The following is a 21829-nucleotide window of genomic DNA, read 5'->3' as shown; positions in this document are numbered from 1 at the left end:
CCCAGGTATCCATTAGCCTTGAATTTAAGTGCTTGTTGTTAGCTCCTTTGGCCTCATTCTCATGAGGACACTTGTCATTGGATTGAGGGCCCACCCAGATAATCTAGGATAAATTCTTCCTCTCAAAATCATTAACTCAATCACTTTTTTTTTTTTTTTGGCCAAATAAGGTAAACTTTTACCATATAAGGTGATATTCACCAGTTGCAGGGATTAGGACATCAATGCATCTTTTTAGGGGCCACCATTCAGCCTACGACATCCGGGCTCCTGCTCACCAAGCCAGTCTTCTCTTTCTTACTTCTAACAGAGGCATTGTATGAAGTCATGCCTCCTCAGGACCTCACTCTGTCCCCTGCATTCCCACCTAATCTTCACCATTTCTCTAAATGTTCCCTCCATCTTCCCAACATCTGCAATAGCAAATGTTATGCTTTCTTTGGTTAGAGTCAGCTCTAGCCCCCTTCCTCTGAAGCTCTCCCTGACAATCACCCCCTTCCCGTGTCATTTTTCTTCTCCTAATGCCCGGAACATACAGTGAACACAATGAATTTGTACATTACATTGCTTTTTTCTAGTGGCCTCACAGATTTAAGTTCTTTCTCCTCCGAGTAACGTGAGCACCTCATGTACCAAAGTCGTCCGTGTTTTCTACTTCCATAACCTCAACCATAACTGGGCCATATGCAGCCCGGAGCCAGGCATGTGGGAGGCATTTATTAAATGACTGATAGAATAAATAAATGCAAAGAAAAATTAGGAATATTCTGAAACAGACTTAAGTTGATATTACTATGACTGCCAACTTACATAAGTTGTTAAAAAAAAAAAAAAGCTCCCTCATAAGGGATATAAAATCTGAAAAACCAGTTAAGAACTTTTAACTATTTTACTACCCTTTTTGCACTTATTTACATCCTAATGCTCTAATTCTTAAAGCAACTCATAAAAGTTTCAAGCTGTTAAGTCTAACAGAATTATCGCATTTACACATTTACCCGAAAGGGTAGGGAGCAACAGTTCCAGCTAAAAACAAAATAGAGCAGGAGGGCTTGTTGTGCTCTTTTCAAAAACATGAAAAGTTACCTCCAACTGTTTTAAGAAAAATAAGATAGATATGAATGTTCCCAGCTAGTGCTCTTTACCACTTTAAAGAAAAAACAAGTAGCTGCATTTTCATTTGGTGTTAAGACTCCCAAAACTTCCTTCACAGCTGTGGGTTAGGCCTTTTATTTACCAGATCTTCAGAAAGAAAATCTAATCACATCTTCCTGCTGCTAACCTTTCTGCCAGTTCTTCTAGTCCACCGAAGGAGAAAGCAGATAAAGTAGGCCTCTCTGAACTGAGAGTTAACTCCTGCCTCTCCTCTCCCAACACCTATGCCCACTCCGGCCCCCAGCTATGTCTGGGAAGCCATCCAACATATACCTGAGCGATGCCTGAAACTGTTAAAAACCGACTAAGAGTGGTCTATACCTAACTGTCTTTGCTTCATTCCTGCCCACCTCTTTCTCAACCGCCACATTCTGGCTTCTACCCTATCTCTCCAGGGAAAATTCTCTTGCTAGGTTCATAAACAATCTCCTATTTTCCAAGTCCAGCAGATACTTTTTCACTGTTTACTTGACACTTTTTTTTTGTAGCGTCTCATATCGTAGACTAAGCCCGTTCTTTAAAATTCTCTGCTCCCTTCGATAAATGGAATAGCCCTTTTTGTTCTCGTTCTCCTGTATCACTAACTTCTCCGTTCCCATTTATGTTGCTGAGTCCTGTTATTCAGCCCCTTCGGATCATTTTATTGTTTTCTAGGGTTTTGTCTCTTTAGCTCTCTTTTCTGTCCACACTCTTCACCTCAAAGGATTTTATGCATACTCCATCAACTACAACCACTGTAATAGTCTCAATATGGTCTTCAGCTCAGGCCTTTCTCATGAGCAATTAACCGAGCTGGTACAGGGTCAGAAAGCACTAGCATTTATTGAGAACCCATGATGTACTAAGTTCTTTTGATATGGGTTCACATACTACAGCTAACTCTTGAACAACACGAGGGTAATGGGTGCCAACCCCCAAGCAGTCAAAAAACCGTCTGTAACTTTTCACTTCCCCCAAAACTTGACTACTACTGGCCTATTGTTGAAGCTTTACCATTCACATAGTCAATTGTTGCATATTTTGTATATGTGTTATATATTGTAATCCTACAGTCAAGCTAGAGAAGAGAATCATAAGGATGAGAAAACATATTTACAGTATTGTACTATATTTATTTTTTAAGAAGTCATGTATAAGTGGGTCGGTGCACTTCAAACCTGCATTGCTCAATGGTCAACTGATTTTTTTTTTTTTAAAGTAAGTTCTATGCCCAACATGGGACCTGAATTCGTGACCTGAGATCAAGAGTCACATGCTCTACTGACTGAGCCAGCCAGATGCCCCAAGGATCAACTGTTACTACCTTTAGTTCTCACAATAACTCATTAGAGTTTTATTAACCCATCCAATGAAGAAATTCAGTTTAGAAGAGATAAAAGACAGCTTGGAAGTGGTAAAGGAGATCTGAACTTTGATTATATGTCAAAATCCATGTTCTTTACTAATTGAACCACCTGCTTCTAGTCTTATCCAAGTTCCTACATCTTTACCCTAATCCACTCTCCATATAGCCATTATCATTTTTTCCTTCAAAGACGCACATCGGATATTGTCATGTCTGCTTTAAAATCCTTCAGGGGCTCCCCAACGTGTATGGCCTTGGTTTTTAAACTTGGGTAAGCATATTCCCCACTCAGTTGGGGAGCCTAATTAAAATTCAAATTCCCAAGCCCCATTCCCAAGATTCTGGGTCAGCAGGTGTTTCCTCTATTCCACACTTGAAAAAATACAGACCATGGGGCACCTGGGTGGCTTACTGGGTTAAAGCCTCTACCTTTGGCTCAGGTCATGATCCCAGGGTCCTGGGATCGAGCCCCCACATCAAGCCCCACATGGGGCTCTCTGCTCAGCAGGGAGCCTGCTTCCCCCTCTCTCTCCCTCTGCCTGCCTCTCTGCCTACTTGTGATCTCTCTCTGTCAAATACATAAATAAAATAAAAAAAAAAAAAGAAAAAAGAAAAAAGAAAAATACAGACCAGAATTTGGGAGCTTAACTTGCCAGGCATCTTGTGATCTGGTCCCGGCTTACTTTCCATCCTCATCTCTGCCATGCCTCTACTGGTACTTTAAGCTTTATAGCTCAGGGGTCAGCAACCTACAGCCCTGCTGGTCAAGCCTGTTGCCACTTTTGGTAAATAGAAGGTTTATTAGAAGACAGCCACACCCAGTCATTAAGTTTTGCCTATAGATACTTTGTGCTAAACTGGCAGGGCTGAGTAATAGCAACAGAGATCAAAATGGCCGCAAATAATTACTACCTGGCTCTTTACTGAAAATTTGCCAATTCCTGATCTAACTTGTAGCATAATACTTGTTAATCAGTGCAGTATGCTTTAGTGCAAGATCTTCCTTCTCTTCCACTTTCTGGAGGACTCCTATTCTTCCTCACAGATTCACTCCTACTGTGTGAACCAGTGTCTGACATGCCTAGAGAGGCATCTGTTCTTACTGCTCCAAAAGCACTTTGCCTCTGTCGCCCTTATTTTTTACCTCACTCTATTGTAATGACTATTCTATATGTCTGCCGAGCCCACTGAAATGTAAGCTCCCAAGAATAGTCATAAACTTTTCCACCTTTCTCTGTCTAGCATAATGCATGTACATACTAGGTGACCAACAAATATTTAAGGAATTAATGAATAAATACACTTTCCTGAAAACCTTAAAAGAACTAATCATTCTGAATAATATGTAAACTTAGATTTCAACTGGTTTCTGTATTATTGAAATTACTCCTTAGGGGTAAACTATCTTGTGAGGTGCCCTATGTAAAATATGCATGTAACCTAGACAGGAAGGGAAGGCATATTAAATCTGTCACAGATTTGTTTGGTAGAGGAGCTGGCTCTTCTGTTTTGGTCTTGTGGATAGCACTGATGAAGAGGAGGACAGGAAAAACATAAAATGTCTGGGATTTGTGGCACTGCTCAAGACAGGTAGGGGCCAAAGGACAGATCTGGGAGTGTCAAAGACATTTTTGGGCCAAGTTAAAAATTTTTGCAAGAACCAACACTACTCAGAAAAACAGAATGGAACAGAAGATCCTATCTTCTTACGTAAGAGGTAAGGAAGATGTGAGAAACCTTATTTTCAGATCATCGTGTGTAATACAGGTAGACAGGAAGTCTATGAAGGAGAAGAGCGTCCACATTACCATACTGTGGCCAGCGTCTGGGCCAATCTCCTATCAGTCACTTAACTTGATGCCCTATAGTGCCAGGCAATACAGTATGGCAGTCTTTTACCAGCTTAGTTTGTGGCAGGAACACGTCTGGTCAAGGATATTTCAATTTATATCAGTCATTGATTCAATAAACAGAAAAGTAAAATATAAAATAAAAAAATAAAAACCTTCTGCCTATGATCAAAGCCTCTGAAAACAACACACTTTTATTTTCTTTGTAACTGAATGCAACAGGTGAGGAAGAAGCAGCTTTCATAAAAATAAGCACTTCTTCCTATGAGCCTACATGAGGTAGGCTCATGAGACTACCTTTCTCACAATCTGATAGTTAAATACACAGCTTAAGCTGATTTCTTCTTTTTTTTAAAGATTTTATTTATTTATTTGACACAGAGAGAGAGAGCTCACAAGTAGGCAGAGAGGGAGGCAGAGAGAGAGAGAGAAGGAAACGGGCTCCCTGCTGAACAGAGAGCCTGATGCGGGGCTTAATCCCAAGACCCTGAGATCATGACCTGAGCCAAAGGCAGAGGCTTAACCCACTGAGCCACCCAGGTGCCCTTAAGTTAATTTCATGCTTCATCCCATTGCCCCGTCCCATCTGGGGACAAAGGAGCAAAGGGAAGTGTAAGCATAAACATGGCTGCAAATGTTAGGAATAACACACAATTAATAATTACTAAAATGAGCATCTCAGGTACCTAAGGACCAAAGAAGTCACTCTTAGTAACAATAGTTACTAGTAACTATAGTAACTAGTAACAATAATATTTTTTGTGTGTGTTTACTATGTGTTAGACTCCGTACTCAATGCTTTATAGTAATGCATTATCCCTAATCCTCAACAAAGCCTGTGAAAACGATATTAACCATTTAGAAGATAAAATGGAAACTCAGAAAGTTTAATGAACTCAGCCAAGATTTTTCTTTCCCAATTAGTAGAGATCTACTCAGTCAAAGTTTGAGCTCTGCTGCTTAGCACTTTCCCAAGCCCCCACTTTTAGGTGCCCATCTACCTCTTGCTTTATTTTTGCCATTTGCCATTGAATGTATATATTCTGCCTAGGTGGCTCAATGGAGCATAAAGCCCAGGCACATCAGGGCAATCTTCTTTTTTAAAAAAGCTTTTATTTATTTATTCATTTGACAGAGAGAGATCACAAGTAGGCAGAGAGGCAGGCAGAGAAAGAGGAGGAAGCAGGCTCCCCGCCAAGCAGAGAGCCTGATGCGGGACTCGATCCCAGGACCCCGAGATCATGGGTTAACACTGAGCCACCCAGGCACCCTCAGGGCAATCTTCTTAAGGCCACTCTGTTTCAACCCAATCACTATTAGTGAGTATTCGATGCTGTATCAGGCACATTGCTAGGGTAGAAAGGTAAAGGTGCACTCCCATTCAAATCTATCCTCTCTGACTCCAGAAAGGTAGGTGACAGAATGTGGAGAGCTCCTGGCAAACTCATTCATCACCACTGCTGAAAAGAACTCAGAAGAGGCGCCCAGTCAGTTAAGCATCTACCTTCAACTCAAGTCCTGATCTCCAGGCACTGGGATCAAGCCCCGCCCCTTGTGGGGCTCCCTACTCAGCAGGAAGTCTGCTTCTCCCTCCAACCCCCCCCCTTGTGCTCTCTCCTCTGTGAAATAAACAATAAAATCTTTTAAAAAATTATTTTAAAAAACCCAACTCAGAATACAGAATCTTTATATAGGGAAGTCCTCACATCATCATCACCTGTTTCCCTGACCTGCTAATTCAAATACGGTCTCTCTACAACGGCTACTCCTGACCTCTCCATCCTCTTCCTATTCCCCTGGCTTTGCCGTCAGCCAGTTTGTCAGCCTTTATGCTCTCTGATCATACTTTATGCACAACCACCATAATTCCAAGCCCCAACTCTCACCTCCCCTTATACAGGAGAAAATGGAACCTGAGGCTCTATCGCCGATACATAATGTGAGGAGAAAATGTGTTTTGTGTGTATGTATGTCTGTGCTAGGAGGACAATATAATTCTGTGGGACTGTAACAACTAGAGCACAGAGAAAGGCCAGGCTGGGAGCTGCCAAAGACTTCAGGGCTGTTTCATACTGTCTGGCTGCTGAAGAGCAGTCTGATCTTGCTGTACATGGCATTTAAATATTACTCATCCACAACTATAACGTGTATTCAAAGTGAAAGTAGTGTATTCGCAGAGGCACTATCCCTCCACAGACATGTGGAGTAAATTTTCTTTTCCATAATCATTAAAGATTTAAGAAACTGCTGGTTTCTAAAAACAATGAATTAAAAAGAATGAGAACTGAGTTCATTTTGCTTTCTACCCCCCAGATTTAACCTCACTCTTTTAGGGAAAACAATAAAATTTTATACCCTCCACTACAGGTTGCTAGTTTTAGAAACAGCTCCTATGTGATTTTATGGCTAAGTAAAATAACTCCAAATCCTATGTATTTTTTTTGGACTTGAGACTAGTGAAGACTTTGAGAAAGTTATTAAATGTTTCAAAAGTCTGAAAAGGAAACTAAAAATTTTATAGAATATACTGTGAGAGCCTCAAATTAAGGAAATTAAAAAGCCATGTTATTTTAGCATCTTAAAGAGCCATAACATTATTCTGAAAAAGGTAATGGATATGGTATTCAGATTTTCTTTCAATATTAATACTGAGCAATCAAGCTAGCAAGACTTTCATGGAAAAATTATTTTCTGATGTTTCTGGAAAACTTTCAGAACTCCCCCTTTCTGTCTCGGAAAGACCACTTCCTGTTAGGGTTTGCTACTTCACAAGCAAACTGTTTCTCCAGGTGAGTCTCAATTCCAAAGTATTGCAATGGGCTTTCCCTTCTGCCTACCACTTTGCTCAGAGCCTTCTGTGAGAACAGGAAGAGGAGATAATGTAGAATAACCCAAGCAGCATGGAGAATCTAGAAATTTTTTCACTCTAAGGATGAGTGAAACAAAAAAGTGACAGCAGCAGAGTATTACTGGTTTGGTGGAGGGTGAAAGGGCACCCAAACGAAGGGAAAAGCTAGCATGAGCAGTATGCCAGAAATTGTGGAAAGTAAGACCTCTTAAAGGCATAGAGAAGGAATTATTTCTACTTCAAAACTGCCAAAGTCTATTAGCCTGACTCCTTAAAAAAAAAAAGAGTCCAATTTCCTAAACATTCTAAAACATCAATAAGCTGACCATCCCTATCTTCATGAGCTAAAACTAGACAACATTAATGTGGATAGACATAAAGACAGAAATAGTTATACATAAACTCTATGAATTAGCCAACTATGAACAATGTCTGTTAGAATCATAGGGATAACTGATTTGGATGGCAAAAGGTGGTAGGAAATTAAGACAGATTAACAAGAAGGAATTCACTACTTCTCTTAGAGAAGGCTTTCTACAGGAGGTTAGATTCTGGACGAATAGCAACAGGAGCTTAGCAGAGTGCTCCAACCAACCACAGGAAAATATCTCAGAGGGGGAGTGAACTGATTATATGAATGGGGCATTGAGTAAGGGAGCCTGAGAGAAGAAAGGGGAACCTTCAAGGGGAATAGGGCTGGTTCAGGGTGCCCTAATTAAGGTCTCCAAACCAGAGAAAGTCTGGGAGGGGGGCAGGGGAAGGCAAAAAAATAAAAAGCACCGTGGTTTCTTCACTTACTTCGCTAGGCAAGTTAGGGACTAGGCTTTGCACTACCTGGAAAAGCTGACAAACAGGCTTGTCCTGGGAGTGAAAAATTCCCAGAGGAGAGAGCCCTTTCTGGAAAGACGCAGCCCCCTGTTCCCTGAATTCCTGGCTGGGCACCATGGGGTAATAACTGGAGGCGCAGGGGTGTCTATGGCAGGTGTTTCCTGGGTGTTGGCGTGGCTACCAGGCTGAGGTTCAGCGGCGGGTCTAGCACTTAGCGACAAGCAGGCGGCGGCGGCGGCAGCTGCGCGTGCAAACCACAGGACTTACCTTACTGTCATCCATCTCGGCGGACAGGCCGGCCTGGCCAGGCGCTCCCTCCCACTGCCCTCCCCCGGCTCAGCCGGCCTGGCCCGGCCCGGCCCCCGGCCCGGGGGAAGAAGGGGATATGGTTCTGACTGTCTCCTCCTTTCGCCTAATAGTTCGATTCCCTGATGCCACAGTCACGGGGACGAGGGACCAGTTCAGGAATGACAGAGCGGACCCTGGAGGCGGCCCAAAACGCCTCCTTTCGCCGCCGCCGCCTCCTCCTCCCCCTCCATGACAGTCTCGGGGTGTGTTTACAGACGCCCTGGAGAGCGGCCCGGACGGGAGGGTGGGCGGGAGCACTGCACGCGGAATGGCCTCTTCGGTTGCCGTATTCGGGGCGCATTCTGGGGATTGTAGTTTTCCCCAACGCACTATCTGCAGGGCTGACTAAGAAGAAAACTACAATATCCACATACCCTCAGCAAGGCGTCTGTTTTCCTCCTGCCGGCGAGCGCTGCTGGGGAGGAGCCAGTCAGGAGGCCAGACTACGTTTCCAGCAGAGCGCTATCTTGGACTTCCAGCGCTCTGGGCACTGGTGGGATGACTTTGGGGCCCCACAGATGCCCGCCCCAAGGAGGAGCCCTGGGAGCAGGCCCTCCTCCGGGACACCGAGGAAGCCCTGAAGATTCTTCATTGCACACACAGACCAAAGTGGGGGTGGGGGGAAGAAAAGAAAACTAAGAATGTACAATGCTGCAGCTGTTTTGACAATCAGTTGGGCAGTTCTCCCAATATTAGACGTAAAGTTACCATATCGCCAACAATTCCAAAGAAATGAAAACACACTTCCATGTGAAAACCTGTACAAGGATGTTCTATCCTAGAAGCATTATTCATAATAGTCAAAAAGTGGAAACCACCCAAATGTCCGTCAGTGGATGAATGGATAGGATAAATGTGGTATGTATGTGCAGAGGAATGTTACTGGGCCATAAAAAGGAATGAAGTACTGATAGATGCTACAGAGTGGCTGAGCCTTGACAACACACAAAATTAAGAGCCTCATTTTGTAGATTCCATTTATAATGGAAGGTCCAGAACAGATAATTGAAAGAAAAAAGTTAACTAGTGGTTGACAGGGGCTATGGTTGGGAACAGCGGGGAAGTGAGACAGGAATGGGGAGGGATTGTTAATGGGCCCTGGTTTTCTTTTTTTGAAGTGCTGAAAATGTTAAAAAAAAAAAAAAATTAAGGGTGCCTGGCTGCCTAAGTGCGTAGAACATGGGACTCTTTTTTTTTTTTTAATTTATTTTTTATTTATTTTCAGCATAACAGTATTCATTATTTTTGCACCACACCCAGTGCTCCATGCAATCCCTGTCCTCTATAATACCCACCACCAGGTACCCCCAACCTCCCACCCCCCCACCCCTTCAAAACCCTCAGATTGTTTTTCAGAGTCCAGAGTCTCTCATGGTTCACCTCCCCTTCCAATTTCCCCCAACTCCCTTCTCCTCTCTAACTCCCCATGTCCTCCATGCTATTTGTTATGCTCCACAAATAAGTGAAACCATATGATAATTGACTCTCTCTGCTTGACTGATTTCACTCAGCATCATCTCTTCCAGTCCCGTCCATGTTGCCTACAAAAGTTGGGTATTCGTCCTTTCTGATGGAGGCATAATACTCCATAGTGTATATGGACCACATCTTCCTTATCCAATCGTCCTTTGAAGGGCATCTTGGCTCTTTCCACAGTTTGGCGACAGTGGCCATTGCTGCTATAAACATTGGGGTACAGATGGCCCTTCTTTTCACTACATCTGTATCTTTGGGGTAAATACCCAGGAGTGCAATTGCAGGGTCCTAGGGAAGTTCTATTTTTAATTTCTTGAGGAATCTCCACACTGTTCTCCAAAGAGGCTGCACCAACTTGCATTCCCACCAACAGTGGAAGAGGGTTCCCCTTTCTTTCTTTTTTTTTTTTTTAAAGATTTTATTTATTTATTTGACAGAGCTCACAAGTAGACAGAGAGGCAGGCAGAGAGAGAGAGAGGGAAGCAGGCTCCCCGCTGAGCAGAGAGCCTAATGCAGGGCTTGATCCCAGGACCCTGGGATCATGACCTGAGCCGAAGGCAGCGGCTTCACCCACTGAGCCACCCAGGCGCCCCGAGGGTTCCCCTTTCTCCACATCCCCTCCAAAACATGTTGTTTCCTGGCTTGCTAATTTTGGCCATTCTAACTGGTGTAAGGTGATATCTCAATGTGGTTTTAATTTGAATCTCCCTGAGGGCTATTGATGATGAACATTTTTTCATGTGTCTGATAGCCATTTGTATGTCTTCATTGGAGAAGTGTCTGTTCCTATCTTCTGCCCATTTTTTGATATGATTGTCTGTTTTGTGTGTGTTGAGTTTGAGGAATTCTTTATAGATCCTGGAGTCTGTACTGTCATTTGCAAATATCTTCTCGAACATGGGACTCTTGATCTGAATTTATGAGTTAAAGATATATTTGCAGCCAAATACAGTTAATACATTAACTAAAAAGTTTAAAAGAAATAGTGAATCTCGGGGCACCTGGGTGGCTTGGTTGGTTAAGCATCTGCCTTCAGAGTGGGTCATGATCCCAGAATCCTGGGATCAAGTCCCACCTCGGACTCCCTACCTCTACAGGGAGTCTACTCTCTCTACTCTTCCCCACCTGCTCATGATCTCTCTTTCTCTCTCTCATAAATAAATTTTTAAAAATATTTTAAAAATGAAAAAAAAGAGTGAATTTTACAGTATGTGACTTATATCAATAAAATCATTAAAAATAAGATGTTCTTTGCATACTGTTGGGTTTTTGTTGTTTTAGCCTAAATTAAACCACTGAATATTTGATAAAGGTTCATTAATGTTCCTTAATGTTATTTTGGAGGACTCTTTGACCCAGTCCTCTTCAAAGACTACTAAAACCCTTCTGGAATTCACTGGAGGTAGAGTTGCCAGATTTAGCAGTAAATACACAGAACACTCACAATTGGTTTTAGGATAAACAAATAACTTGTTAGTAAAAGTGTGTCCTATACAATATTTAAGACACACTTTTACTATAAAAAAAGTATATGTTGTTTATCTGAAAATCAAATTTAACTGGGTGCCTTCTATTTTATCTTTTAACTCCAAATTGAGGAAGGGTAATAGGGGAAAACCTTGTTTTGCTGTTCTTCACTTTATTGTGCTTTTTACAAATGGAAGGTTTGTGGCAACCTGCCTTGAGCAAGTCTATTGATGCCATTTCCTAACAGCATTTTCTCACTTTGTGTCTCTGTGTCACATTTTAGTAATTCTCACAAGATATATATACATATATATTTATATTATATATAATATAAATATATAAATAATAATATAAATATATATATATATGATTTATTTATTTGAGAGAGAGAAAGGGAGCAGGGAGGAGGGGCAGAGAGAGAAGGAGAGGGAGAGAAGCAGACCCCCTCCACTGAGCATGGAGTCTGTGATGAGTCTCATGACCCTGAGATCATGACTTGAGCTGAAATCAAGAGTCAGTCCCTTAACCAACTGAGCCACTCGTGTGCCCCAATTCTCACCGTATTTCAAACTTTTTCATCATTATTATGTTTGGTACAGTGGTCTGTGATTAGTGATTATGACTCGTTGAAAGCTCAGAAGATTATTAGCATTTTTTAGGCATAATGATTTTCTCATTAAGGATGTATACTTTTTAAAAAAGAAATAATGCTATTGCACACTTAATAGACTGTAATATGGTGTAAACATAACTTTTACATGCACTTGGAGACCAAAAAATTCATTTGACTTGTTTTATTGTAGTGGTCTGAGAACGGAACCCACAGTATCTCTGAGGTATGCCTGTAACAGGAAAAGTTGAATCATCTCCGACTGATCTGTATAATGCTTTAGAGGAACTAAAGCAGGTCACTTCCTTCAAGTAAAAGCCACGTAGCCAGGTCTTGTGGCTGGTAATGGGTCTGGTATGCTGGGGTTTCAGCAGTTAGGCCCACCCAGGGGCACACCTGTAATCCCAAAACTGCATTCACAGAGGTCTCAGGGACACCTAGCCACATCCTTTCTGATGATCAGAGGAGCAAAAGTGTGTGCTCATGGGAGCTCTCTTCCTCTGCCTCCCCTACTACCCTTTTTGTTCTACACCTACAGGGGCTGCTTTCCTCCCCCTTCTAGCTTCTTTCTACTGGTGTCCAGCCTGGCGTCATTTCTGCTTCCCTAGCTGTGCCCTGGTCAGTAAGTCCTCTTCTCTGAGGTGGAACTTCTTTTCCCCTGGATTAATCCTCTACCACTCTCTCTTCCTGTATCCCAGCTGACAAAAACACATCTCTATAATGGCACTTATCCACTCCATCCTTCCACAGAGGCTGTGTGTGAGCAGTTTGCAGACTCAGTCACCAGCCCCCCAGGAAGGAGAACTGAGACCTTTTGAACCAAGCAGGAGAAATCTAAAAACATGCAGGAAAGAATGTACACAGTTTCAGGAGAGAGGTTTTCCTAAGGAAGGGAGGGAGGGGCTCAGGGTGAAGAGTGGTTAGGTGTATATTTAATTTTAATTTTAAATTTTTTTACATTTTTAAAAATTTATATTTAATTTTTAAAGAGATGAAGCAAATATGTCAACTTTGGAAATGGAGTTGTATTATTGTCTTTGTGTTTCTGTACATTTGAAATATTATATAACTAAAACAGAAATTCATTTTTTAATTTTTTAAAAAATTTATTTATTTATTTGAGAGAGAGTGCAGAACGAGAGAGAGAGGATGAGTAGGGAGAGGGGCAGATGGAGAAGCAGACTCCCCACTGGATCCCAGGATGCCAGGATCCTGACCTGAGCCAAAACAGACTGAGCCACCCAGGTACCCCTTAAAATAGAAATTTAAATTTAAGAATTATAAATATGCTCCCTTTAAGAAGTGTGGAAATACTTTTAAGTATTTTTTAGATTTCATTTGTAAAAATAAACCTTAATCACATCATAAAATAAGACTTTGTTAAGGACAGAGGATCTTATGAAGTATTGTGTAGTCATATGTTAAACACATGTTAAACATTTACTGAGAAGTACCCAGAATTGGTAAAGAGGTGAGGAAGAACAAGAGAGGGCATTAGTTTCTATAAGTATAAATCCTTGAGGACTTTATAATCCAAGAAGAAGAAATTCACATATACAGGAGACTATGGACAATCACCAAACAAGGCATCTGGTGAAAATGATACAGACCAAACTTAATACCCATGTGCTAGATTGTTCAGAGTGGGTAGGGAGTGCCAGGCATCATACTGATCCCTGGAAAGGTAAAGCAAACACAGCAAACATACTTTTTTATTTTTAAGGAGTAGGCGGAAGTTTAGAAGAAGAATATTTTCTCAGGGTGCTGAGCCCGCTTTATATTCATCATCTTCAATCTTTTCCTCCTTCTCAAAAGGAAACTCCCAGGCATGCAATTCCTTCTAAAAATGCATATAATTTTCTCCTTTCTCCACTCTTTTCTCCTCCCTCCCCAACACACAGAAACGCGTTTCATATGCTCCCAGACACCCCACGTAGAGACACTGTTGGCCTACGAAGCATCGAGGCTCTGCTGCTGCCGTGGAGTTTCTTGTAGTGAATTCCTAAGCAGCATGGCACACACCTACTCCCACTAGGTCTGCATGCCTTCCATGCCCTCATGTCTCTCTCCTGTTCCCCTTACCACTAGGGCTGAAAGAGCACAGGTGTCTAAACAGAGCCAAGATGATCATGTTACTCCCCAGGCCACATGGGTCTGCTTGGCACATATCCCCTGGGGAACATCAGAGAGAAAGGAAGCTCATTAAAATAACTTGTTAGGCTCCAGCTGGCTTCCCACTAAGTTTGACACACGAGTCTAAGAATTTAAAAATTACCCAGCCCTTTCCAAACTTTCCTTGGAAATGAAAATCATTTCACTCAGTCCTGGCCCAGAGATTTTGGTTAGACCCATCTCCCATCTCGAACTAGCAATAATTAAAAACAAAGCCTACCAAGAAAGAAAACAAACGTGACCATGAAATCTACCATGGTAACTTCTGACCCACCCTAACACACACCATACGTTTGGGGAGGAATGGACCCCCGGGTCAGCCCAGAAGTGACCTATCGTGACTTCTCTGCCTCTGCCTTGAGTTTTCTGAGAGCTGATCATCTGTGGCCAAATGAGTGATAAGGAGTTTAAAGGTTTAAAGTGAATTTGTGGGTAGCTCAAATTATGACACACAGGCTGAGAGAGGTTGGGAGGATAGTTATTTGAAGGGAAAAACAAACCCCTGATTGAAGAGAGGTAGGGGGTGGCATGCGATTAAGTGAAGAAGGCAAGGGAACAAAAAATTAACCTTGTTACAGAAACCACAAACAAGGGGAACAGTACGACATTCTACATTCCGGAATGCCATGGCTACGTTGATATGTAAATCTGGAGCTGGAACAACAGAGTATTATTACGGCTGATATGGTAATCCGCAGAGGTACAGAGAGAAAGTGGGCGGGTCATGTGAAATTCATGAAATGCTTGAGGTGAACTCACTGCTCAAGTATTAGTCCTGTTTTGTGTGCGGATTTTTTTTTCTCCAACTTATTTTATAGATAAGTATTCCTCTGTACTGTTTGTTTCTGAAAAGTTGAGCTTCTTTTCATGAGGCTATCAGATATTCCATTGCAGAAGTTTCTTTCTGTTCTTCGGGCGTTTTGCAGAATGCCTCCCCTCCTTTTGCCTACACAGACAAATATGCCTGTATTTGCATACAGCACAGTACCTCTTGACTCTCTGCATTGGCCAGAGACCTTAGGGGCAAGAGCCTAAAGGAACATTTTAAGAGCGAGCACATAACATAACTCAGCCTCCAGCTTGTCAGCAGGAGCAAAATAAATAAATAAGGCCAGAGAAGGACTGAAACAAGTCTTTCAGAAAGGAAGGGGTGGGGGGGAGAAGCCCTAATCATCATAAAAATAAGGAAGAGAAAATGAACCTCAGGGAACCAAAACCTTCCGTGTTCAAACTTTCCCATACTCCTTCCCCTTCAGCAACATAGAGAATGTCTCCAACTCAACAACAGCTTTTCTTAATGTTGTCCTAACCTCCATTTCTACTTAAATGCTGTGGCTATTCCTAAGCCAAGTGTATACCTCATCCAATAGGAAAGAACCAAGTGTACCCTTATTTGAGGAAATAATAGGATAAATATTTGGCCCGTAAGCAACTGTTTAAATCTGAACCACTCTTCATGAGAGGTGGCTTGCAAAGCATCACTCTTAGTTATTTACACTTTAGTATGAATGTGTTTCCTTCTTTTCTCTCTCCCATGCTTCTTAAAGGATAGTTTAACATGGGGTTGAGCAGTGGGAGAAAAGAGAAATACATGGTTTTGAAGGATAGGTGTTATAAGAGGGGGAGAGATCTAGGTAAAGTTTGAGCATTGAAAAAGCAACAAATGGCTAATGAGGGTTGGGGTGGGAGGAGATAGGAGAGCCATAAACAGTGAAGAACTGACCAGGTACCTTCTTTCACAGTTCTCCTGACGGCTTACTCAACAGACATACATAAGACAGGCACGTTGTATTCTATTGACTCAGACCTGTACAAGTTTGAATTTACTATGGCATATGTTATGGAGTAAGTTGAAAAAGAACTCAGCCTGCATTTAAAGCTTAGAACCTTTTTTTTTTTTTTTTAAAGCAGCTTTCTGTCATCAAAGTTTACTTTTGAGGTTCTTATTTCCAGTGTAAGCTTTAGTAAACTTAGAGTTGTTTGCTGAATGGACATTTAACAGGGCTCTTCTTGGGGATCTTGCATTTTTAAGGAACAAAAGGTGATTCCTGGGTTATCCAGGAGGAAGTGTGGTTTTGATACTTGGATATGTCAGGAGAAGAACAGGCAGAAATTACCTCTTGTTTCTTGTGTGTGTGTGTGTGTGTGTTTTAAGATTTTATTTATTTGAGAGTAAGGGAGAGCACGGACCAGGACAGGGAGAGAGGCAGAGTGAGAGAGAGAAGCAGACTCCCAGCTGAGCAAAGAGCCCCACATGGAGCTTGATCCTGTTAGGGTACGGAGTTGACCACCCCGTCAATTAGACAGAGAACACTCTTGATAATGCAAGTCACACACCTCCAGCTAGCTGGGGGTCCAAGTATCTGCCTGGCGCAGCGGGTTTCAACATGGACCCCGAGCACTCAAAGCTAAGGGTTTATATAGCATTTTTAAAAACATCCAACTCACAGTAACTTTCCATCACTTCAGAGACCATACATACTTTTGGCTTGCACCCCCCTGGTGGTTTAGTAAAATAAGCTCTCTTCAACATCTGGTCCCCGTGGCACATCCGCCTAGCCACCCTGGTGGTTTAAGCTGATTAGCTGCTGCCGGGGTTTTGCAGTGTGGGGTCCTTTCTTGGAACCAAAGCAGGGTTGGGGTCCCTGGAACTAAAGCAGAGTGGGGGGAAAGTTCAGTCCTTGACACTGAGATGGTGCCCAAGCTAAGATGGCTGTACTTATGCTAACCCACTCTTACAATCCCAGGACCATGAGATCATGACCTGAGCCAAGGGAAAGACGGTTAAGCAACTGAGCCACTGAGCCACCCCACCTCTGCTTTTATGAATAGCCTTAACTGCTCCAAATTTTGCTTTAATCTTCTCCATTTGTAAGGGGAAAATAAACCCACAAACTAAAATCTGTTTTTGGGACACTATCAGACCTACTGATGACCCTAAAGATATTTTCAAAAAAGCACAAACAGTATTTATGAGTGTATAAGTGTTAGCAATATTTTGGGCAACTACTTAGGTGCTATCTATTGTTAATGTAAATATCTTTGACTCTTTCTTTCTATTATCTTTTAATATTATAGATATTCTGATTTTTGTTTAGTATCACATATCTTCAGTAATCTTTTGATTCATTTACAGATTTAGGTTAAGTTTTGTAAAGCATATTTTCCATCCCTTTGACTTGAAAGGCTTCTCTCATTTACATAAGAAGACTTCAATTCCAGGATATAACTTTAAACCTTTTTGTTTATACATAGAATTGTTTTCAAAGACATTTAAATCTAAAGGTGGTTAATGTCAGTCTTCTTGGGGGGTCAGTGTACACTGTTAGCTGATTGATATGGTACCTTATAGTTTGTGTGATGACATATAATACCAGTCATAGTAATAGCCCTTGACAGTTTCCAAAAATGTCTGTGTGAATATTGTCTCATAGGAGTGAAAGTATTGCCACATGGAATCCAACCAGTCATGCCAACAGTATCTCTGTCATCAACAGCAGCCCTTTGGTGGAATGGCATGGTTGTTCTAGCTAAGGTTATCCTTAAAAGTTAGATAGCATCGTTCCACTGAGTAGCCATTTCTGTCCCTGTCATTCATACATGTGTCCAAATGATTTAAAGATTCTTTTTTGTGCTATGTGAAATATATATATATATATTTTTTAAATATATATTTCAAAATATATATTCTAGGGCGCCTGGGTGGCTCAGAGGGTTAAGTCTCTGCCTTCAGCTCAGGTCACAGTCCTGGGGTCCTGGGGTCCTGGGGTCAAGTCCCACATCGGGCTCTGTGCTCAATGGGAGCCTGCTTCTTCCTCTCCCTCTGCCTGCCATTTCCTCTGTTTGTGTTCTCTCTCTCTCTGTGTCAAATAAATAAATAAAATCTTTGAAAAAAAAAATAAAATACGTAATCTAGGGACATCTGGGTGGCCCAGTTGATTAAGTGTCTGCCTTCGGCTCAGGTCATGATCCCCGGAGTCTGCTTCTTGCTCTATCCCTCCTCCCACTCAGTTCTCTCAATCTCTCTCTCTCAAATAAAATAAGTAAAAATCTTTAAAAAAAAATAAAATAAAACATGTATTCTAGGGGCATTGGGCTGGCTAAGTTAGAGGAGTATGTGAATCTGGATCTCAGAGTCTTGAGTCTGAGCCCCACATTGGATGTAGAGATGACTTAAACAAACAAACAAACAAACTAGTTGATTTATTAACACATTTTAAAAGAGGTATTCTAAGTTTATCTAGCCAAGTTTCACAGGACACCTTTGATCCTCATATTGTAAACAAGTCTGTATTAACTCTACCCTCCTTGTAGATTCACACCATGCTTATTTCTCAGTCTTTACCTATCCAAGAGGAAAGTCTTCCTTTGCCTGACTTCTTTTTTTTTTTTTTAAGATTTTATTTATTTATCAGAGAGAGAGAGAGAGAGCAAGCACAGGCATTCTGTCTAGAATGGCAGGCAGAGGCAGAGGGAGAAGGAGGCTCTCTGCTGAGCAAGGAGCCGCTGCGGGACTCAATCCCAGGATGCTGGGATCATGACCCGAGCCGAAGGCAGAGGCTTTAACCCACTGAGCCACCCAGGCGTCCCCCATGCCTGGCTTCTGAGCAGCTTCAGACACCATCACCTCTCCTTCCAGAGGCAAGACATCAGTAACATCCCATGTGTGAGGATGTATGTGTGTGGAGGAACCATAGTTTTGCTTGTTTGTTTGTTCATTCATGTTTTAATCTGAATGAAATCATTATTCTGTTTTCATTTCTGTTCTGGACTTGGTACTGCCTGACGTGTTCTGGGACTTTCTACTAGAAGTTTTGGGGCACAGAACCATATAACCGCAGGGATCTATGGGAACTTTGCATAGGCATATATACATATTTTCTAGACAGATACGAAGCTCTTTGTTCCTTTTATTTTTTTCCCTTTACATTAGATTTTTTTTAAAGATTTTATTTATTTATTTGACAGATAGAGAGAATCATAAGCAAGCAGAGAGGCAAGCAGAGAGAGAAGGAAGCAGGCTCCCTCCTGAGCAGAAAGCCCGGTGTGGGGCTCCATTCCAGGACCCTGAGATCATGACCTGAGCTGAAGGCAGAGGTTTATCCCACTGAGCCACCCAGGCGCCCCTCCCTTTACATTAGACAGGGTAGTATTATCAGAACAGAGAGGTTATACAGTTAGCTATTCTCATTTTATCTTTCTCATTCCTCATTTTAGGAATGTAAACTTTTTTTTTTAAAGATTTTATTTATTTATTTGAGAGAGATACAGATAGTGAGAGGGAGCAGGAGCAGAGAGGAGAGAGAAGCAGACTCTCCCCGGGGCTGGAAGCTTGATACAGGGCTGGATCCCAAGACCCTGATATCATGACCTGAGCTAAAAGGCAGATGCCTAACGACTGAGCCACCCAGGCTTCTCAGGAATATGAAAGTCTTAAGAGTTTGGTGCTCCAGCCTCTCCCAACACCCCTGGTGCCCTGACTCAGAACACGAACACCCTCCTTCCACTTTTAACCAGGAATATATCCATGTCTTTGCAAATTTTATAGATTTACTTTACATTTAAGCTCTGACCTCTAGGTGGTTTCCTAAACTAGAATAAAGAGTCATTGTGCCTTAAGTGATGCTGCCTCCCCAAATAAGCTTCTCGAGTTGCACTACGGACAGTTCAAGATGGCCTTGCACTGACTGAGGTTCTGGGTTGGGCAAGACATGTTGATCTTTTGCTGTAGTGCGTTTGGACCTTTGTTGTCAACCGGGACTCTTACCCTCTCCTTGGCATTTCTCCCTTTCCCTTCCCCCCACCCCACATGGTTCTTGTGCTGTGTTGTTTTTGCCCTTCTATATTTGCACACAGCAGGTTCTGGAAGGGGGTTATCCTTTCCCTAATCCTGTAAGATTTTCTCCAGTTTGTTCTGCTGGAGAACTTCAGGCTTTTTGTTTCCCTTAGATAACCTCCTTTCCCACTCAGCATGGACTTTGTTGATCTGCTCAGTTCTGGCTGCTGCAGGTGCGGCTGCTGCATGCTTGCTCCCTCTTGCCTGCGCACACGCTTCCAGAGGGCAAGGTCTCACTTCCTGTGGGATGGCAACCCCTATCTTCCTGACCCCTTCCTCCATCAACACTGTATGTAGGATGCCCCAGGGGAAGGTAGGAGTACTGGGTACACTTGCCCAGTGTTCTGTCCTACAGTTGTGTTTCCTCCCCATTTCCAATGCCTTCTCTCATTCACACTTTGGTCCCTTGTTTCTACTCCTAAATTAAGATGGACTTCTGTCCTAGCCACTGATGGATGCAACACTTGACAGCTCCCCCAGCTTTGCCATCCCTCTGGCTTGGGAAGAGCTCCTCTGCCAGTTTCTCCAGGTGCCTGCAGGGCAGCTCAGTTCCCAGCCAACCCAACTGCTAAGATACCCAACCACGGCTCTTCTCTTGTTTCCACAGGCGCTACTGCTAAGCTTGGAGGAGGCAGTGTGTTGTGGGGGAGGCTGGTGATGGAATTAGACCCCCTGCGGCATTCTTCAAGAGGGCTGCCTCCCCAGCGTTCCCATTTCAACATTTCCAGCAAACAGGTGGTTGCTCCATTGGAGGTGAATTCCTGGATATTTTTACCCAACACCCCCTAAACAAAATGACAATGTTATTGGATATGTCATACAACCAGGCATATGAGTAACGCCCCCATTAATCAGTTTGCCAAAGAAAACAGGTTGCTATCTAAGCTTGTTTGGAGAGATGCTAGTTATGTGAAGGAAGAACAACTCAGGCATCCGCTTAAAAGTACACTGTCAAGATTAAAATGAAATATTCTCAGTGACTTGTGTGTCTAAGCTAACCTTTCCCTCTGCCAGACTGCACAAACAGTACAGTTGACAAGCAATTGTTACAAGAACCTTACCATGATGGCTTGGCTGGTGCCTGCTCCAGCAGGACTGAGGTAGAGATAAGAGGGAATCCAAGAGAGATACAACTTTGCTAGATTGGTCACTATACTATTAAGAAGCGTCAATTACAAAGAAGTCCTTCAGCTGTAGTGTGATTAATTCATTTTTTAACCCATCTATTCATTTATAAACATACTGGGCAGCTCCTTCTCATCAGGTCTTATGCCATATGCTAGGTCCACAAAGATTAACAAAACAGGGTCTCTACCTTCTAGAAGCTTACATCCTTAAGGGGGATTCATTTGCATACTTCTCTAAGTATGTAAATGGATAATTGCATGGCAATGTGTTAAGTGCGATGATAAAGATACAGCATAAAATACAGAGAGGATCCAGGGGAAGACTTTGCTGACAGTGACTTTCTGAGCCAGGTCTCAAAGGATGAGTACAAGTGGTTCAAGCAGGCAAGAAAAGAAACATTTGCAAAGCATACCAGTGTAAAATAACAATGGGAGACTGCAAACAATTCGGTCTCCTTGTAACATAGGCAGTCTCAGGAGATGGGAAGAACAGCGTCCAAAACTAGGGCCAAAGAAGTAGACAGGAGAGAGATGATGAAGCATGTTGAATGTTATGCTTAGGAGAGGAGACTCAATTTGAGGGCACATGGGAACCCCTGAGAGTTTAAGTAGGAGAGTAATAATTAAATCTTAGGGAACTTAGCTCTTTCACATGTGGCTGGCATTTTATGTTATTTTATATTTTATGTTATTTTAAAACATTTTATTATACCATATCATGCCATTCTTGTAGTCTATGCTATATGATGGCATGGTCCATGGCATAT

The 21829-nt window shown here is 42.3% G+C and overlaps 1 protein-coding gene across 1 annotated transcript in view; it reads right to left on the bottom strand.

The window, feature by feature from the left end:
* CREBL2 (cAMP responsive element binding protein like 2) overlaps positions 1-8621 on the bottom strand; it is a 24981-nt gene extending 16360 nt beyond the window's left edge. The window contains exon 1 of the mRNA XM_059402634.1: positions 8294-8621. Coding sequence (XP_059258617.1) covers positions 8294-8308 — 15 coding nt within the window. The 5' untranslated portion in view covers positions 8309-8621. The remainder of the gene's footprint in view (positions 1-8293) is intronic.
* Positions 8622-21829: the final 13208 nt, after the last annotated feature.

This window comes from Mustela nigripes, chromosome 6 (assembly GCF_022355385.1).
Source record: "Mustela nigripes isolate SB6536 chromosome 6, MUSNIG.SB6536, whole genome shotgun sequence".
Lineage (NCBI taxonomy): Eukaryota > Metazoa > Chordata > Mammalia > Carnivora > Mustelidae > Mustela > Mustela nigripes.
The sequence above is the reverse complement of the archived record's forward strand: the minus strand, read 5'-3'. Positions and strand labels throughout refer to the sequence as shown.